This window comes from Gallinula chloropus, assembly GCF_964237585.1.
Source record: "Gallinula chloropus genome assembly, chromosome: Z".
NCBI classification, from domain to species: Eukaryota; Metazoa; Chordata; class Aves; order Gruiformes; family Rallidae; genus Gallinula; species Gallinula chloropus.
The window spans coordinates 64,768,244-64,786,976 of record NC_140089.1 but is presented as its reverse complement, the minus strand read 5'-3'; the positions used below and the strand labels follow the sequence as shown (position 1 = coordinate 64,786,976).

At 47.3% G+C, this 18,733-nt stretch overlaps 1 protein-coding gene across 1 annotated transcript in view; it reads left to right on the top strand.

Moving 5' to 3' along the window:
* The first annotated feature begins 7,899 nt into the window (after positions 1-7,899).
* SERINC5 (serine incorporator 5) overlaps positions 7,900-18,733 on the top strand; it is a 37,939-nt gene continuing 27,105 nt past the window's right edge. The window contains exon 1 of the mRNA XM_084278248.1: positions 7,900-7,956. Within this exon, the coding sequence (XP_084134374.1) occupies positions 7,930-7,956 (27 nt within the window). The 5' untranslated portion in view covers positions 7,900-7,929. The remainder of the gene's footprint in view (positions 7,957-18,733) is intronic.

Below are 18,733 nucleotides of genomic sequence, written 5' to 3'. Positions count from 1 at the left end.
TCGCCCAGCCCTTACTTGGCCTTTTCCTCTGGTGAACAGATGTTAATGCTCATGTGCTGCAGTGTAATGATTCCTTTGCAGAGCAGGTTTCACCTGTGCTCTCTTAGTGCTCATTTGCTTCTCCAAGAAAAGGCAGGGATCGTTACAAAAAAGGCTATAATTAGGCCTGTTCTTCTTGGAATCCCTCTGTTCCCCCTTACATTTCATACTCAACTGTACCAACTTCACCTCTGAGGTAAGGTATTCTCTCCACGTGGCTTTAGTAACATTGCAGGATAGGTCTTGATGCAGTTTGTCAGGTTGAGGTAAAGAAACTTCTTGGAGAGCTAAACAGAGTGCTTTAAACACTTTCACAGCTGGCAGCGTTTCAACACACACCTTGCTGATACATCCAGCAGTGTTAGAGGCTGGGGAAAAGACATGCAGGGCTGCAGTCTGTTGCTTCAAAATTCAGCACGGCCTAGCAAAACCATCTGTTGATTCTAATCTTCCCAAGGACCTGCTGGGAATTAGATTTGTTCTTTCTGTAGCTCACCACCACTACCACCAAGACGCCAGAAGCAGCTCTGTTCTTGATAAACCTTGTTCAGCACATAATGCCAATTTCTCGTTTTCCATGATTCCCCAGGTTGAGCTGGAATAAAATATCAGTCCTGATGCTACTGAAATCGCCTCATATTATCTGTGTTCAATTGTTGTATTTACAGAATTTTCTTCTTCTGTTTGTCAGCAACTTAATCAAAAATTGTCTATTTATTTCCTTTCAGAAAGTCTTCCAAATAAAAGGACAGGGGACTGGGTGTGTGTCTGCAGGTCTGTCTCTTTGGAAGAAAGAGTTGAATCCACAGGCAGGTGTATCCTACACAAGGATTTTTTTGAGAAACTTGTGATGCAGAAGCCATCACTGCAGAGGCATCAGTGTTGTGACCTCTAGTGCTATTGGGTCAAATTGCACCTAGCAACCTTCATATTGACAGGATTCATGACTGCTAAGAACAGAATGGTATGCAGAGAAGGAAGGAGGAGAGGGGGACATTTCACTCTTAAATAGAAAGCAGTAGTGGAATGCAATTCATTGCCTAAAGGAGATTAAGGATGCTGACAGTTACGCTGAGCTGGCATTGACAACATGTTGTGAGCTATGTGCTTTGGTTTTTGGGAGCCTCCAGTATGGGCCAGGTGAGTAGGCAGGTACCCTCAAAAAATACTTACATCATCCTGCATGGATTTGCCACCTGTGAATGAACCCCTCTCTCATTTTGTTTGTTGGGAGTTTTTTTAAGGAAAAACATGACTCTTGGAACCTAACTTCACAGCTCAGGAAGAGTTACAAAGCCGGTAGGTTTGTTCAGCGCTAGGTGTGCAGGGATTGCTTCTCCACAGAGATGCATGCCAAACACAGCAATTCACCCTAACTGTGTACAGTGGAATGGTACATATTTGTGGCATTTTGCAATTCACCTATACATCAGCATAACCTGTCCCCACTTTGTATTAAAATTAATCCCAGGGAGTCATTTCCATAACCTCCTCCCAATTGTGCCTGTGCACTGTCTCCTGGTGGTGATCGTCCTTGGGGGTCTCTGCAATGAAGGCTCAAAGTCTTCATCAGGTTGAACTTTTCACCTCCTCCCCCAGGCACATGCGTAGCTGTGATTGTTCCAGATGGGCACAATTATCCTTGGGATGCTTCCTTCTTATCTGTCACAGGTGCAACCTTCCTTGGGATGCTTCCTCCTTATCAGTCCTGGGTTTCATCATCCTTGAGATGCTTCCTCCTTATCAGTCCTGGGTCTGCTTTAAATTCTTTGAAGAACACTAATCAAGACCAAGGAGTTGTTCAAATGAGACATTGTTTATGCAAGGTCATCTCTGACACAACCACTCTGGCACTTCATCGTATTAGCAAGCCCTCCTTAACAAGCATCTTGTTAGCAAGCACCCATTAACCCTTTACAAGCATCTTCTTAGCAAGACCTCTTTATCAAAACCTTAAAGAAAATGAACAGCTAGTTTACAAACACTGCAACCAGGCAATTCTGAAGAAGTCTGCTACTGAGTGGAGAAATGTAAAACTATCTGTCTTGCTGCTTGAAATTTAGCTGTATGCCCAGGAGCTGCCTCTGGTTTTCTCACATCAGCATCCTGAGGAAGTCAACAGTACAGAAATGGAGTGTCACCATGTTTTCTGTCCTTGTATGGTGGTAGAAACCCATTTTAGTCTATCAGACTTTGCTGCACTTGAAACGCTGATGTACTAGAGGCAGTGTCTGACAGAGTAGTAAGGCCAGATGTGTGAGAACTGTCTGATCTTAACCTAAAACTTGTTTCTGAGAATCATCATTCTGCCAGCCTGAAGCTCCTTTTTAAGGATGGAGAACCATGCTGTCTCTAAGCATGCAGCTTGAGCCTGCTTAACCTCGTATTCTTGTAAATCTTCTTTATTTAGACCTTTTGTATTGACCTTATCTTGTAACTTCGGGGTGCACAGGCTTCCTTTCTTCCATCTGTTGCTCCTTACCTCCAGGAAGGCTTAGTGCCTCAAGCCAGCACCAGACTCCCCGCTGCTGGCTGGCTACCTGAGTGCCAGGAATGTGTAAATATGCTTGGGGGGTGCTGCTGTCTCCTTTTCTCCTGTCACAGTGTCTCCTTTCCTTAGTGTCACCTGCGTTAGATGTCTCTGTCCATTATCTGTAAGACAAAGGCATTAGCTGTGGTTAAGAAACCTTGGACATCGTACAATAAAATCCTGATTAAGGATTGAAAAGCTATACTGCATACATTTCTTGAGAGGTCAGGGAGAATGAGGTTTATGATTGGCGTTACGTGGTATTAGGGTAGAAAGGATCAACAAAAGAGAGCGTGAGTGCAGCACCTGGAGAGTTCAGTGCAGAGCTGTGTAGTGTTACTCTCCTGTACTTTGGTCACAAAAATGAACGCGCTCAGAAGTGTTTGATTGGTGCATTTCCTTAATAGACAATGCAGATTTTAATCCACTTCAACATGGGACTGAAAAAAACCCAAACCGACTAAGCAAGCAGTTGCTAAATATGCTCAAAATAAAAGGTTTGAGGTTTTTTTTAAAAAAAAACAAACCCACACAAATTTGCCTGGAAAAACAGCCTTGTGGGGTTTTTAATACTAAAATGCTACGAAGCACTTGCTTTCAAGTTCAACAAATGATTTAAAACATTTGATCATGGTCAAACCAAACTTGACTACTTAAGTGCATGATGGGTTTTATTTTTAAATACCAACTACCAGCTAGGAAAGACGTTTGCTGTGAATTACAGAACATTAATAGAGTGGAAGATACCACTGTTTCACATTAGGACCAACCTGATCTACTGGAAGGACCAGTTTCACGTGCATGTGTGGCCCCACATACACTGCCAGTGTCCCTCATCTGTCCTGCCTCAGAGATTTATAGTTGTGGGTTGCTCCTGCCTTGCAGTGCCAGATTATTCAGTGCTCTCTCTGTTACTACAGTTGCTCTGTCTGGTCCCCGGCCCCAGTCCCTACCTCCACACACAGTCTTGAAGGTGACCATCCAATTTTAGCGGTAATGAATACCAGGCTATTCCAACTTGCTTTTTGTCAGGTCTCTGGCAGCTGCTCCTGGCACGATGCCTTGATAAAATGGCTTGATAAAGTCTCTTCTTCTGGAAGAGATGGCTTCCTAGGAGGATCTGGGGAGAAGTGGTCCATAATCCATCCAGACGTAGAAAAAAACTGAGAAAGTCATGAGTTTATTGTGGCCTGCAGCCACCTAGACTGGTGAGGATGGCCTCCCAGTCACACACAAGTAAAACTCATAGGTGGTAAACAAAGTTTTTTTGCATTGTCTGATCACACAACACTTTGCATGGTGTTTTCCTTTACTGGAATACCTTTTCCACAGGAAACCATTCCAGCAGACATCACAGCAGCAAGGTTGTGGGCTATGTAAGATGTCCAGTTGGGATCTGAGTGGTGGTTTCCAGAGCACGTGCAAGCATGTGCACAGGCATTTCCCTTCCTTCCCATACCCACCTTTTTTGACTGGTGTCCAAGTGCTAGGCTCATGCAAAATGTACATTTACCTAAAAAGCAATTTTACATCTTTTGTCTTTTAACAGGCACAGAAAGTCTAAATTTACACTATAAAAATGAACTAATTTTACATAAGTGGCCACCACGATGTGTAACAATCTGGTTTTGTTTTCTTTCTGATTGCATTTACATTTGGGTTTTCTGTATTTCATTTCACCTGAAAAGCAGCCAAGTGGTAGATTCTCCATTCTCATTGGATGCAGACTTCTTGTGCTCTTCTCTTTGCCAGCTGGCACAAACCAAAATCTTCTAATTGCTGAGAAACCTTGAAATTACAGAACACTGAAAGCTTCACTCCAAGTTGCAGCTTCGTTTTGGAAGGTGTGAACAAAACGCCACAATTCCTCATTTTCTCACCCTAAAATATGCTGACCTGGTTCATACTACACAGGTACTGCAGAAGCAGGGAGTCCTTGAGTGTTCCTGGTTACTGACGATTTCCCCATGCCATGCCAAAAAGCTTTCTGCTTCTCCACTGACATCTTCTCAGTTCTCTGTAGAGGCCCTAACACCACATTCTTCTCACAGCGAAGGGGAACCTCTGCTTCTGTTACAATAATCCACGTAGAAACGAGTAGGGACAAGTAAAGTGTAACCTTGTAAAGGGTAATGCCCTTCCCAGCGACCTGAGCCAAGCCGACGTGCCACAGAAGGACACTACTGGTGTTACAGAACTGGACTGGATGTCTTGCTGGCAGGGTTCTGTAAGCTTCCTGAAGGTAAGTTGCTCAAAGGGGAAACGGCCTGAAGTTGCATCACGGTTGAAGTTTAGGTGGGATATTAGGAAAAATTTCTTTACTGAAAGGGTTGTCAGGTGTTGGAACAGGCTGCCCAGGGAGACGGTTGAGTTACCAGCCCTGGAGGTATTTAAAAGAAGAGTAGATGTTGTACTTGGTGACATGGTCTTGTGTTGTACCTAGTGGGGCTGGATAGATGGTTGGATTCTATGACCTTGAAGGTCCTTTCCAACTGAAACCATTTTATGAAAGTGACATGCCTCTGTTCCATCAGCTTCTGCTCTGCTCTGCCTGTGTATGCACTGGGTGAGGAAAGTGGCTTGCTTCCAGGGCACAACTAGCTCCTTACACAGGTTTTCTTCTGGGAAGTGCTACCTGGTTACAACGTCCCATCCAGCACATTCCTTTGTTCCTTCCACTACATGAACTGAGGCGAGAGTTTTAACTCCATTCCTGGGTACTCTGTGCATGTCTTGCCTTCTGTGGGCACACATCTCACCACCACTCTGCCTTAACTCTCTAAATCTATGTTCATAAAATTCCTCATACAAAGCAAGGCCAAAGCATCTTGCCCTTCTTTTCTGATGCTATGTGTTCCCCCTCACTTGAAATCCCTAAACTGGAATTAGCATCCCTTCAGAAGAGGCACTCTTTACCCTGCCAAAAAGGAACAGTGTGAGGCAGGAATTACTGGTTGAAGGTTTCTGGCCAGTAAATCAGATTAGCCTTCTCTGACTTCAGAATACATGTTTCATGGGTTAACCTTACTCTAAATGCATGGATAGTTTCAGAGTGACAGTTCTTTTCGTTCAGTAACATCTGCTTGTTGCTTTGTTATTAGCCTGCTTCAAGCTTGCCAGCAGCACAGCAGGAAAGTTCAAGCCTTTCTGGTGACAACTTTTCGCTCAAAAAGCCGAGCCACACATCCCAGGGCTCTGGGGTGCCCTAACTGACTGGAAAGCCCATTAATGGAGCGCTGCTCTTTCCTTCAGTCCAGAGGCTGGGTTTGTGCCTGTGACAGCCGCACTGGCTGGCATTAACAGACCTACATGGGGCAGTGAATGAACGGCGTTCCCCCACCCAGCGAGCAGGCATGCTGACCTGTGGCATGGCCACTTGTACTCTTCCACCATACCCATATGTCCCCTTCACCAGCCCCCCTTTGCAAGACAGTTTCATTGTTAAACTGAACCTCAGGTTCTCTTTCGTGTTTCAAGGTGATCTTGCAGATGCAGATCACTCAGCTTCTTTTGATTGTGCAAGAAGTCTGGAACAGGAACAGGAGATGGAGGTGGTTTTGCTGAGTTCTTACCATACTGCACTGCTTGTGTTGCCATGTTGTAAGCACACACTTCAAGAAGCTGACTGTTTCGGAGTCAAAAACACCAGTGGTTTTCCACTGCCTGTTTGCCGGCCGTGCTGCTTCCCTGCCTGCTGTTCAAAGCAGACAGGGAAGCAGCATTCTCTTCAGCCCTGCCTCTGGGCAGGAGGGCTGTAAATCAGAGAAGGTGTGATGAGACTCCACCCCGTGTCCTGACCTGAGGAGTGCTAACCTGAGCTACAGAGCTGGAGTGTCGTGGCACCAGTGCCCGAACTGTGGTGGGGTCCTCTGGGATGCCCGCCAGCTGGTGTCCTGTGCAGCCAAAGGGCAACCTGGTGCGTGGAATTCATCTCACAACAGCAGCAAATGCCCCGTCTGCAACTGAGCATAGGCAGACCCTAAAGCACCGTTAAATGTAAAGCACAGGTTGTAAGTCTGCACCCTTACTGTAACTCTGGTCTCCTTGGTGCCCAGTGGGACAGCACATGACATCACGCTGCTGTGTCGCGTGACCCACTTCCCAAAGCACGGTCTCTGTTTGCACACACACAGGCAGGAGTGCATGCAGTGCATCCCACAACCCCTGGCAACTTCTTTTCTGGCAGGTGTAGCTATGTTATCCACATGAATGTACCTGCATGCTGTTCAGCCACTTTCAGTCACGTGGAATTCCTAAAGCTCGGGCAGCTTAAGGCTAGGAATAAAGCTCCGAGCATTTACCTCAGATAGGACAGCTCACACAGACAAGGCAAGGGAGTCCTTCCACCAGGGACCTTCATTGCTGTTACCTGTGGCTTTGTCTGCAGCGGCAAAGGTACCCCCAACCACACAGGACGCTGAGAAATCCTCTGCTGCTGCCTAGGACTGTGCTTGGTTGTCGCAACTGATGCTGAGAGTATTTTCTAAGCACCAGGAAAGCTCAGGGCTCCCGTCAGGAAAACACAGCCCTCAAGCCGTCCTTCGGGGCAGCGTGACTTCGCCATGGGGGTGCGGGCAGTGGGACGGCGGCGGGAGGCAGCAAGGCAGTCTGAACGCAAGGACGGCGCGTTGTGGTGTCAGCATTTACACCGGGCGCCTGGTCTCTGAAGAACCACAGGCTCGTACGCCTGGCTCAGTGAAGTCCTCAAACACCAGCGACGGGACGCCCCGGCGTTTCAGGGGTCTGCGAACAGGCGGGAGCCCGCAGCGGTGCCCTCGGGGGCTGGGCAGCATGCGGAGGCCCGTCCTGCCCCGCACGGGCTCGCCCCGCTGCCGCGGGTGCTGACGGAACCGCCGCTGCTGGCGGGGCGTGAAGCCCGGAGGCGCTGCCCGGGCTGCTGCCTGCCTCAAGCCGCGGCGCGGTCCGCCCTGGGCCGGCCAGGGCGCCTCGGTGCTCGCCCCACCGCTGGACGCGGGGTTCCCGGCTCGGAGGGCGTCCGCGCTCGATCGGGAAAGGGCGGCCTCCGGCGGGCCTCGCCAGCCGACCCGCCCCGCCGCAGGGAGCAGCAGCAGCAGCCGCCGCAGCGGGCGGGCGGGCACCGCGGCGAGCGTAACGCGGCGCTCCGGGTCGCGAAAACGGCGCGGACACCCCCCTGTCCGGACCACCCCCCCGCCCCCCCGCCGCACGGGCTGACGACAGCGGAAGCGGGACGTCGCGGCCGGCAGCTGGGCAGAGGCGGTGCCGCTCCGCCCGCGGCGGCGGTGCCCCCGCGCTGCCCTGCCTTGCCCTGCCCCGCGCAGCCCAGCCCAGCCCTGTCCGCTCCCGCATGAGGGAGGCAGCGAGGCAGCCGAGCCGCCGGCATGTCCGCGCCCTGCTGCGCCGGCCAGGTAGGGTTGGGGGGGGCGCGGGGAGGCCGGCAGGTGTGCGCCACGGGCGGTGCCGGCCCCGGAGGCCTCCTCTGTACCGGGCGGGAGCTGGGGCAGTGTGGGGGGGGAACGCCGGCTCCGAGGGTCGTCGTGGATTGCGGCGAGTGAGGTCCTGGGAGGCGCCGCGCGGGGTCGGGGCGGTGACAGCCCCGTGGCCGCGGAACGGGGAGCCCGGGCGGCCCGGGACAGGGCAGGGCCGCGATGCCTCATCCCGGCGCTGCCGCAGCCGGCCTCCTCGGGGGAGCCGAGCCGCTGACGGCAGCGCTGGAGAGGGGGAGCCGCAGGCGGCGGGGTGCCTGCCGGTAAAGCTTGGCTGCGCGGGCGGGGTAGCGGCGTGCCCGGGAGTTCCCTGGCTGAATTCCCCTGGCGTTTCGGGAACGCAGGCAGCTGCCTGCTGCCCGTCTCCCCGGGGTGGGTAGGGGCAGCGGAGAGTCGCTCTGCTCGTAGGGCGTCTGCCTGCCTCAGGGGCTGTGGTGGGGCGGCGGGGCGCGGGCGGAGGGGCGGTGTAGAGGGGAGTCTTCCCAAAGCCCCTGCGCTGCAGGGAGCTGTTCCCGGGGGTGGGGGATACGGGTCACCGCAAGCTCCGAGAGGCGGCCAGATACCGGGCAGTGGTGCCTGGTGGCGGGGAGGTGAGACCCCGTGATGTAGGAAGTGGAACGGTCTTAACTTGTCGCAGCTGCTGGCTGCTTGGCACTCCTCACGCCCTTTCAAAAACCGCTTTAAATTTATTTGGCTTGTGGAAAGATTTCAGCAAGTGCAGGTGCTGGCGGAGGAAGTAGAGGTGAGAGCCGGTGGTGATGGAGGGTGGTGCAGGACCTACGCCCTTCAGCATCCGAAGGGGGATGAATCAGTGCTCCACACCTTACCGCAGTGGACCTGTGTTCTCCAAGGAATCCATTCTGGTGGATGAAGGACTGTGGAGTTGGAGGAGAAGGGTGGCTTCAAGGCCCTGTCCAGACTTCCTTTTTGGTTGTGCTCAAGGGTTAGGCTTCCATTCCTACCAGTTGCCTTTCTAGCCTGGTGTTAAACCACTTCTGTCCCAGGCACTTTATTTTGTGCATTATTTTCCCAAATTGCCACTTCTGCAATAGAAAATTGTTGCTCCTGTCCTGTACACAACAGACTAGCCAGTGAGCTTATTCCTGGAGTTTTACGTATGATAAAACTGTATTCCTTTACGGTTCTAATTCTGTTAGCGTTTCTTCCCTGGTCACTCTGCCCACCCTCAGCATCCAGTTATTCTCTTGCTTCTGTGTGAACCACCTGGGAAAAAATCCCAGATCTTTCCTGAAGGTTGAAATCCGGGGCTAGATTTGGTCTTCTGGCAGTGCTTCCCTCAATCTTCAGTGGGCTGGGAGGATGACTGAGTGTGCTTCCACATGCCCATCCTCTGTGAGCTTCCCTGCGCCTTGCCAAACAGCCCTGGGTGGTCATGGGGTCAGCAGTAACTGCGTTTGCCAGTAGTCCCTAGCTGCTTCTTCACACACACTTTGTCAGCATGTGAAATAGTAAGGTTTGAGCAGCTCAGCAAAGCACTGTTGGTAGGCTCTGTTTCTGCTGCGGTTCATGGCTCTGTGTATTTTTGTTGCTGATTTTGGTGTAGCTCCTGGAGAAGTACCTCACCGTGATACCAGGAGGATGTAACCACTGTGAGACTTGTGTGATGAACAGCATGGATTTAGCATGATCAAACTTTGAGACATTCTTAAAGCCACTGTTCCTACCCTGTGTAGTAGTATCTGGTAGCAATGTGTTTTATTGACACTGATGTGTCACTTTGGGGTCTATAAATAAAGCAAGCTCCTTAGTGATGTTGGAGCCAAGCAAAAGCCCTAAAGTGAATGTGGTCACACAGCCTAAATTATGCAGTACCCTGGGGAGATGTATTCTGCTGGCGCAAGTGCTGGTTTTCATGTGGCACAGGACTTACCTGTGCTAAATATGGCATATTGCTGGAGTTGTACCAGCTAACTAAGTGCAGATAACCTTTTTATAGGCCAAGATGAAGAATGGCTTAAACCATGTTTCACTAGCATGCAGTGTAAATTTTTAAAAAGAAAAAATGGCCTTTGCCTTCATGATTTGATTTATTCCAACCTTGATGAGGGGCTGTTTTTTTAACATGATTAATATACAAGAAAAACAAGAGGGATAGAAGTTCTTCTTTCTCTCTCAACCCAACTTCCTCAGGCATTTCATGGTACTGTTAATCAAGCAGGAAAATCGAGAAGGAATTTGTCCTCTCCTTAAATATTTCCCTGAAGATGAAGTTAACCCTATTTCCAGAAACAGAGATGATGCGCTTTAGGAAAAATGGAGCTTTATATGAGTTCTGCAGAACAACCCTCATGTTGGATCCCTCCCTTTCCCCTAAAAATATACTAGTATTTTAACATACCATGAGGTGGGGTTTTATTTGTGTGAAGCATTTTCACTCTGTGTATATCTGCCTCTCTCTTTCTGTGGGTTTCCTTTCCTGAAACTGACTGGCAGCTTCGGTACTGTCCACAACCATCATGTGTGGATGTCTGTGGGTGATTCAAAGTTTCTTTGTGAGTTAAATGTCACTTCACTATCCATTTTCCCTCCATTCATAAGGCCAGAAAATTTTCCTGGTTTGAAGTAGACGATGAGCAACTGGTACTTTAGGCTTTGGGTCAAACCATGCTAAACATCTAGTTGATGGTGCCTCCCGGAATAAATGCATTGAGGTCTTGCAGCCAAGATTCATGCTGCTAAAGGATACAGTGACAAGCTGCCAAACTTCAGTGTGCATTGGTTATGCTGATTTTTGCACTCAAAAATTATTTAAAATAATCTTAATTAACATTACTGTGTGACTTGTATCATTGCCAAGTAGACCCTGAGAACTTGCCTTCAAGGAACGTGGCCATTTATAGGGCAGCTTCTGCAGTTGTTTTTTATCAGGTGATGTACAACCTTGTTTTTTGCGATTTTTGGATTTCTGGGCTGTAATAAGCTTGTTAAACACTTCTTCTTTTGCTAATGTTTTGTTGGGAGGCCTGTTTTGAGAATGTAGTGAGAATACAGTTTGGCTTGGGCCTCCATAATGCTTTTGATTACATAAAAACATCTGCTTAAATTGACAGGAAACAGGATTTTACATTTGGCTTTTCTTCAGTAGTTATTCTCAGGAGAATAAAGTTGAGATCATGGTTAAGAAAAGCAGCTGTTGCGGAAAATCTTTATTACAATGAATATGTTTTTTCCAGAGTTAAATAAATGTAATTTAGATAGTTAACATTAATGGGGGGAGGGTGGGGGCTTGGCAGTATGTTGTAGCTGAGTTGTTCAAGAGGATGGATTTTTCAATTAGAACTGGTAGTTATTAAAGTTTATAAAGCTATTTTTGTAGGTCTGTTAAAGCTTGAGTGCTTTCTTAATACTGTTCTGCCCTTAGAAATCATATCATGTAGTAAGTGCAGTAAGATGTGCTGCAAATTGCAGTATCAGATTTTCATTTTATACCCAGACTGATAATTCTGAGGGTTTGTTGCTTGGGAGGGGTTTTTTGGAAAAAAAGCTTTTGTTTATATGATTGGCCTTGGCTAATCTCACGGCTTCTAGGCCTCATGGGTCTTGGGAAAAGGGAAGGAAGCCTCCCATGCACTCCCGTACTGCTGGTCTCTCTGGCACTGCCCGCTGGCATCTGGTTGGGAAGGAAGTGGGCTTACAGCCTGTCCTTGTCTCCTCCTCTCTTCATTGCAGGGTGAAACGGGTGGCTCTGTCATCCTCACCCAAGTGCGCATCCTCTGAGGGGGCATTGCTGGGCGTGCGTGGTGTGATGTGTTGCAGTGCTAAGGGAAGGTGCCAGCGTCCCTACTGGCTCTGCTCCATGTGCTGCTCCCCAAAACATGTCTCCTTCTGCAGATGGCCTTCCTGGGTGAGAAGGGTTTGGTTTATTGTGTTCAACCCGAGCCAGACAGCTAAAAAAAAAGAAAAAGGAGGAATTCAGCTGTGGGTCTTACCCTGTCTCACAGCTGCTTTTCCACGCCAGCACTGTTAATCACGGTTGTAGCTGAAACTAACTGTCTGAGAGGTCTGACGTGGAGCGTTGTAGTGTATCCATTCCACTTCAGTGCAGTTATGAAAAACAGACCAGGGAAGAACTTCTTTGCCCTCTCTGCAGAAACATGGAGTTTTTGTTTTGAACAAATGGTTGCCTGAACAACTGAGCTAGGAAAGCCTGTTTTTTTCTGGAGTTTTGTCCATTGAGATTGGTATCTTAGGTTGATGCCCTTTTTGGTAAATGCTGAACTTGTGTGCAGCCTTTTCCTTGCTCAGGTTTGAGAGGTTGTTTTCCTCTGCTAAACCTTTTGCCTGTTTTCAAGGGAAAGAGTATACTGTCTTGGAGGCCCCCATCTGCCTGCTGTACTGGGATAAAGTTTGCTGCTGCTGGGTTTCAAAGCAATCAGACAGGGAGAGAAAAAGCCACTGAAAGACAGTGAAGTCCTACAAGAGTCATATCATTTGACACTCACGTAGCTGGTTGGAACCCTTTCCCTGGCACTGCCAAAGAGGCGGAAGACAAACTTCTTCATTCCTGCTTAACTTCCTTTTCCTCTTCCATCCCACAAGCTGGTTGCATTGTGGGCTGAAAGAAACAGCTTACACACTGATGGGTCTACAACTGTGGAGTAAAGGCAGTATAACAGCAAGGCCTTCACTTTTACAGGCCAAAGAGATACTTTTCTGAGGAAGGATATGAATCTGACTGCTTGTTTTTGGGGTTGTTGGGGTTTTTTTTTTTCAGTTTTTGCAAACATAGGTATTCCAGGGTGGGTTTTCTGTTACCATTCACAGTGGAATCGCTCGCAGTTGTGGTGCAAGAGCTGGCAACTACTGTCGTCTCAAACCCATGCTGAAGCTGGATGGTGTTCTCAGCTTAGCTCTGTGGACATGCTTAGTCCTTAGGTTGCTTCCAAGGTCCTGAGTTAAGGGTGCTTCCATTTCTTTCTCAACTCTGTGGGCTATGATGTTTTGACATGTTAAATGCCTGGCCTTGTTTAGACTGTGATGGGCCATTCTGCAGACTAAATGTGGCCTACTGCATTGTTCAGGTCATCAGCATGGGGCAGTGAGGGACCCAGACAGGCAGAGCTGGGGGTGGACTGCAGCATTCACCCAAGACAGCATGGGGGCAAGGTGGCTCCTTACTCCTTTCAAGGGATTCCTGACACAACTGGCAATCTCACTGTCATTTTGATTAGTGATGACTATGCTGAGACTGTTTGCTCTTTAGCAATTGGAACTTAGAGCATTTGGAGGTGGTGAATGCTTAGGTATTTAAATATATAAATATATATAAATGTTCACAGTCTGAAGAGGCAAAGTTCTGCACTTCTTTCTGTCTAGTGGGACTGATCCAGAAAGTGTCAACCTGTCACCTCTCTCACTGAGATTGAATAGGAAGTGGTCTTAATGTTTTCTGAAGAGACACATCTTGTGGGTTTTTTACCTTGGCTTCTTCCTTTACAGTCACTAGCAAAACAGTGCTTGAGGAATATTATTCAAGGTACTTCTTGAGTAGTCATTGTAAGTGGATTTAAAAACGACCATCAAGAAGTAAGCAATGAGAGGAACATAAGCAGGCTCTGTTTTGAACCTGGAAGTCTGGAAATGTGTGTGGGGTTAGCTGATGTGACATTGATCTAGACTGGAATGTCTGTAGCAATGCTTGGAGCAGGTAGATTATTTTTTTTTTTAATATAATTCGAGAAATAGGTAATGTTTTGTAGCAATATATTTGCTTTTGCCATTTGGTACAAACCATGAACGTCATCTCCCCCTAAAATCATATTGGACTCAGTATTGAAACCACCTTTTAAAGACAGAGCATCTTTGTTGAACAGCTCAGAGCTGTCAGTTTGTTCAAAAGCGAAGCAGCTGTTCCAGCTACGTGCTTCTAAATCAGCGCATACAGAAATCTCATTTTAGCTGCTGCTTCACTCCAGTGGTGCATGAACTTAAAGCAGGTACAGCCTTGCACCCGGTTCTCTGTCTCTGGCACTGCACCACATTGCATTTGTGTGTGTACCATTCTGCCTCTCTGCTTGTGCTGTGAAGTCATGGCCTTGGAACATCAAACTTTGCTATTGCTGACTTGTCTTTCATCTTCCAGTTGCTCTGTTAGGATCTCCTGTGCTGTGAAAGGCAGAGAAGGGCCAGCAGTGTGAGCTGGAATGACCTGTAGATGGGGAAGCCGTGAAATATGAAATGATAGGAGAGGAGAGTTGAACCTGTCACCTAGCGAGGTTGCTCTCAGTGAAGACTGTTGAGGGAGCAATGCAAGGAAACGTCAAAATCAGGTCACCGATTAAAACAGCGTCTGGTTTTCGTCAATGACCTGAGGATACGTTTAAAGTCGGTCCCAAAAGCATACAGGCCTGATGGAAGGACTGGTGGAGTGGAGGCTACTACTGAAAGTGATGTAACCCAGACTGCGTGACCCCAGTGCAAATAAAATACACCCCTTAAGTACAGCCACCCAGTAGGCTACTCCGGGGCCGAGTCTCGCCTCCTCTTCGGCTGCACACAGGGGAGAGGAGCAAGGTTCACTTGCAGGGCTGTTTGCAGTTGGGCTGATGATACTACCATGATTTTGTAGGAGGAACTGGGAATATCTGGGGGGATGCTGAAAAAACAACCAACCAAACATCTTAATTGCTGGGAGAAAAAGTCTTAAAGTCTTCAAATGAGGTTCAGGGTAAATGGGTTTGGTTCCTTCTTTGATAAGTGGGAGGAAAGACCAGGTAATTTAAAGGCTTTCTCAGCTAGTGAAGAAAGCCTCACCAAGAGCCAGTGTCTGGGAACTGTAGCAGACAAATTAGAAGCGGGGGGGGGGGGTGGAAAGCAGCTATACTACTAGGGAGCTGGGTGATGTGATATGCCGTGAGGCTCAGATCAGACTAAACAATTGTCTTGGTTTTTCCAAAATCATCAGGAGAAGGGCAGAAGGGCAGTCTTTAATTTAGACATTTTGCAGTGATGCTACTTACTAATGCGGAGCTGAGTCACCACTCAGTAACATGGATACAGAAGCTGTTCATCCTCAGTTGAGTTTAACCTCAGCTCTGCTGGTGCCTGTCAGTAGCTCACCCTGCATTGTAGCTCTTGGCGTAGCTATCCTAGATGCTGCTTTGTCTCCTGGGTTTTGAGCTGCATGGTGCTGTGTGCCAGTTCTGCCCCGTGGTGCAGGGCACAAGCCCTTTGCTTTGCAGACTCAGCTTGGGGCAGGAAAGCCTGTCTGGAAAGTAGTGTTCAGGCAGCATCTAGGCTGGCGTGACTTTACTCCGAAATTGGTTTTAATTTGATACACTCTGCAGCGTGAGGTGTACTCCCAAACCAGACCATCAGTTGATGGTCACCAGAGATCTTGACTTAAGCTACATGGGGATTCTAAATATTAAAGAAGCAGTGAAAGAACAGTTAAAGGACAAAGCTTATTCGTGATTTTAATTACTTCACAGGGACAAACCACTGTGTAATCATGCAACCAGCTGAAGAAACCTTTGCAAAATGCATTTGCATAACAGCCGGGGTTTTCAATAATAGTCTGAGCCCAGCTCCCAGCAGTTGGGACACCTGACATCAGACATCTCTTCTTTTCATGAACCAGTGCACTAACAAAATGGTTCACTTGCTAGGCACCCTTTCCTAAACCTGAAGTTTAAGGGCTGGTGTGTAGCTGCCTCTGGACTTTTATTGATGCAGGGTTGGCTGCTTTGCTCATCCAGCCAGCTCATCCTTGTAGCTGTGAGAGTAGATGATTGGGTGGTTTTGATAGATGTTGCTGTTAACTGCTCAGTGACCACGGTATCCGCAAGTCTTACAGCGTATATAACGCTAGTAGTTGAGTAATCAGGCAGCACACAAGAAACTAAGCTGCTGTAGGCCCTTGTGAAAAGAAGCTTCAGCGTGGCACATTCCTGTGCTCTGTGGACAGGCTGGAAAGCTGTGGTCTCTCCAGCCACTCTGTGCAGTCAGTTAAGATGGAAGAGATTAAACACTGCTAAGTCTTTGTTTCATTGAAGTATGCACTTTTTTTCTTTTTTTTTTTTTTAACCCCTAATGCACTCTTCTTCCCTTTGATTTTTACCATTTCTGCTCAAGTCTCCCCAAATGAAGAGTGCTTTGTTATGATAAGCTTGATACTTCCCTATAGTTTGTATAGTTTAAAAATACCATAGGCTATTTTGGGCTGTAATCCTGAAACTCCTTACTTTGTTTTAACAGCTATGAAAAATATTTTCTAAGACCTCTGAGACTTTTTTTTGGAAACATCTGTGGAAAATACCTTCTAAAAATGTCACTGTCTTTACAAAAGAAGTAGGTGGGACACGTTCACTTGGCTTCTCCATCTTGTATGTAAATAGTTAATGTGCCTGCTTAATTTGACCATCCTATCTCATTCTACTAATTAACCAGATTGGATTACAGCTTGCAAAAATCAAGACTTGTGTGTGTGGCAGATGTTAAGTGTATGTTGGGGTGTTACATTCATTATCAGGAGCTGATAGCTTGTGTGTGAGTTGCTCGGCCTGTTCCTACCTGTTAACCCATTGAACTCTCCTCAACCATAGGTACTCCCCAGGCAGGCCTAGGATGGGAATGTGCAAATAAGTCCAGGCCTGCCTGTACTTGGGAAAGTGGCTTGCATGGACTAGGGCTGTTGTAGTCTTCCTGCTTCTGCTCTGTGCTGTGTGGATGTAAAAATTGCTGTTCCTCTGCATTGGCAGGAACCTACTGCACTCAGATTGAATTGAGAGGTGGTAAGGAAACACCACTGGAAAAGAAGGATGAGACCATGCTGGAGTGCTGAGAGGCATTCACCTCTCCTCCCCCCTTTGCCCATGCAGCATGCCCTCACTTGAAATGGTAAAGCTGCTTCTCCCATTCCACAATAAATCAGAAATCAGAGGCTGAGAAGGATTTCTATGCCTTTTTCTTCTCCTTTTTTTAGCCAGTAGGTTGCTTTGTTCATCAGTAGAAATAACTGTACTTGCTGCCTGACTTGTGGGAGGCTTTGGATAAGAAAGACTTGAAGCCAGAACCTGCTGCAGCATGGCAGACTCCTGCCAGAGCAGCCTGTGCCCTGGACTGTTGGGGTCAACAAGGATCTGTGCATGGATCACAGAACTTTGAAGGAACTGTGCAGGTACAGACCAGGATTTTCAAGACCTGCTTGCTGGCAGCAGTCTCAGACCTTGGGTGTCTGGGTAGTCTCTGTCCTAAAAATTACACAGCATCTTCCTCCTGCAAGACTGTCCTTTGCAGGAGATTTTTTTTTAATTGTAAGCTAAATTTGTAAAAGATTTATGATGTTAACATGCTTTTTTTACAGCCCATTTTTTTAACATTGGAGGAATTTGTTACCAGCTTGCACTTTGCACTCCTGGGTCCTGAGCTGACCTAACCTTCGCTGTCATTTAAAAGCAGAAGTGAAGTGAGATGGGCCATGCCTGCAGTAAAGCATGTGGCATCTGAGGGACTCTAGTTTATGTGCAAAGGTTTGCTGCAACCTTTCAACAGAGAGCTCATTGTAGATGTCAGCTTTGAGGTCTGTCACCCAAAGGTAACGTCTTTTCTCAGATCAGTAGACTATGGCCAGCTTCTTACTCTTTGGGACAGAGACTGTACTAATTTATTTTTGGATAATACCTATTTCATTGTGGCCCACTCTAGAATGTAGTTAGTCATAACCAGAGTTTAAAAAAATACAACCCAAACCACTGAATCTGGGACTGCGGCTGAATAACCAAACCAACTGTCAATCATTTACATGGCTATTCAGAGTGCTTAAAAGAGTGCATCTGAAAAAAAAAGATGAAGACACTAGTATTTTTCACAAATATTGCCAATTCATAGGGTCCATGCGCACTATTAGAAACTATCATTAAAGTCTCCCCAAGTAGAATGGAACAATGCATAAATGAGCTATATATTTAAGTATTTGTTGCTTTAAATAGCAGCTCCAGGGAGCCAGGACTGGAATAGCAGACACGTTGCTGGATGTAGACGAGGTTTCACTGGCAGAGCTCTCTAGCACCTGGCTTAGGAAAAAGTTGTTCCCCTTATGGATGCCAAAGGTGCATACCTTTTAACTTCTGTACTGTGGGTTTTAGCATTATGATGAGCATGGCCAGCAGTGGAAGTTCATCATGAATACTTTGGAACTGGCTGATACAGACTGAAAAGCCCTATAGGCTCAGTATTTTCTTCCCCCTACCCGAGTTCTGGATTATACTTTTCTGGTATGTTTTTGTTTTTGAAATGTTACTATTCTGTTTGTTTGCGAATCGGTAGCTTGCTGTAGCTTCCTTTATTTTTTTGGACTTAGGTGGATGCTGTAAAAGTTAAATTACTTTCACTACATATCAAAAATGAAATTGCCATTCAGCCACCGCTGACTTCTATTTTGAAAGTACGCTTGCATGATGTGCTTATGTTACAGTTGCCCTAATAGAACAGCAATGAATTCTAGCTTATTTTGATTTTAGGAAATTATAGCAACCATGCACGTTGAGGCCCTTAGGAACGACGAGGGGTATGCTAAGAATGCTGCACCTTGATAAGGCTACGCACCATGCACTGGGGTGCCTGCCTCCAGTAGGAAGGGTTAGGATTTGGAGGATTAGCCAAAGGTGAAATGAGCATGCACAAGGGGGGTTTCAGTCAGCAGACACAGTGAGGAAGGCTCTCGACGACCACCAGAAGA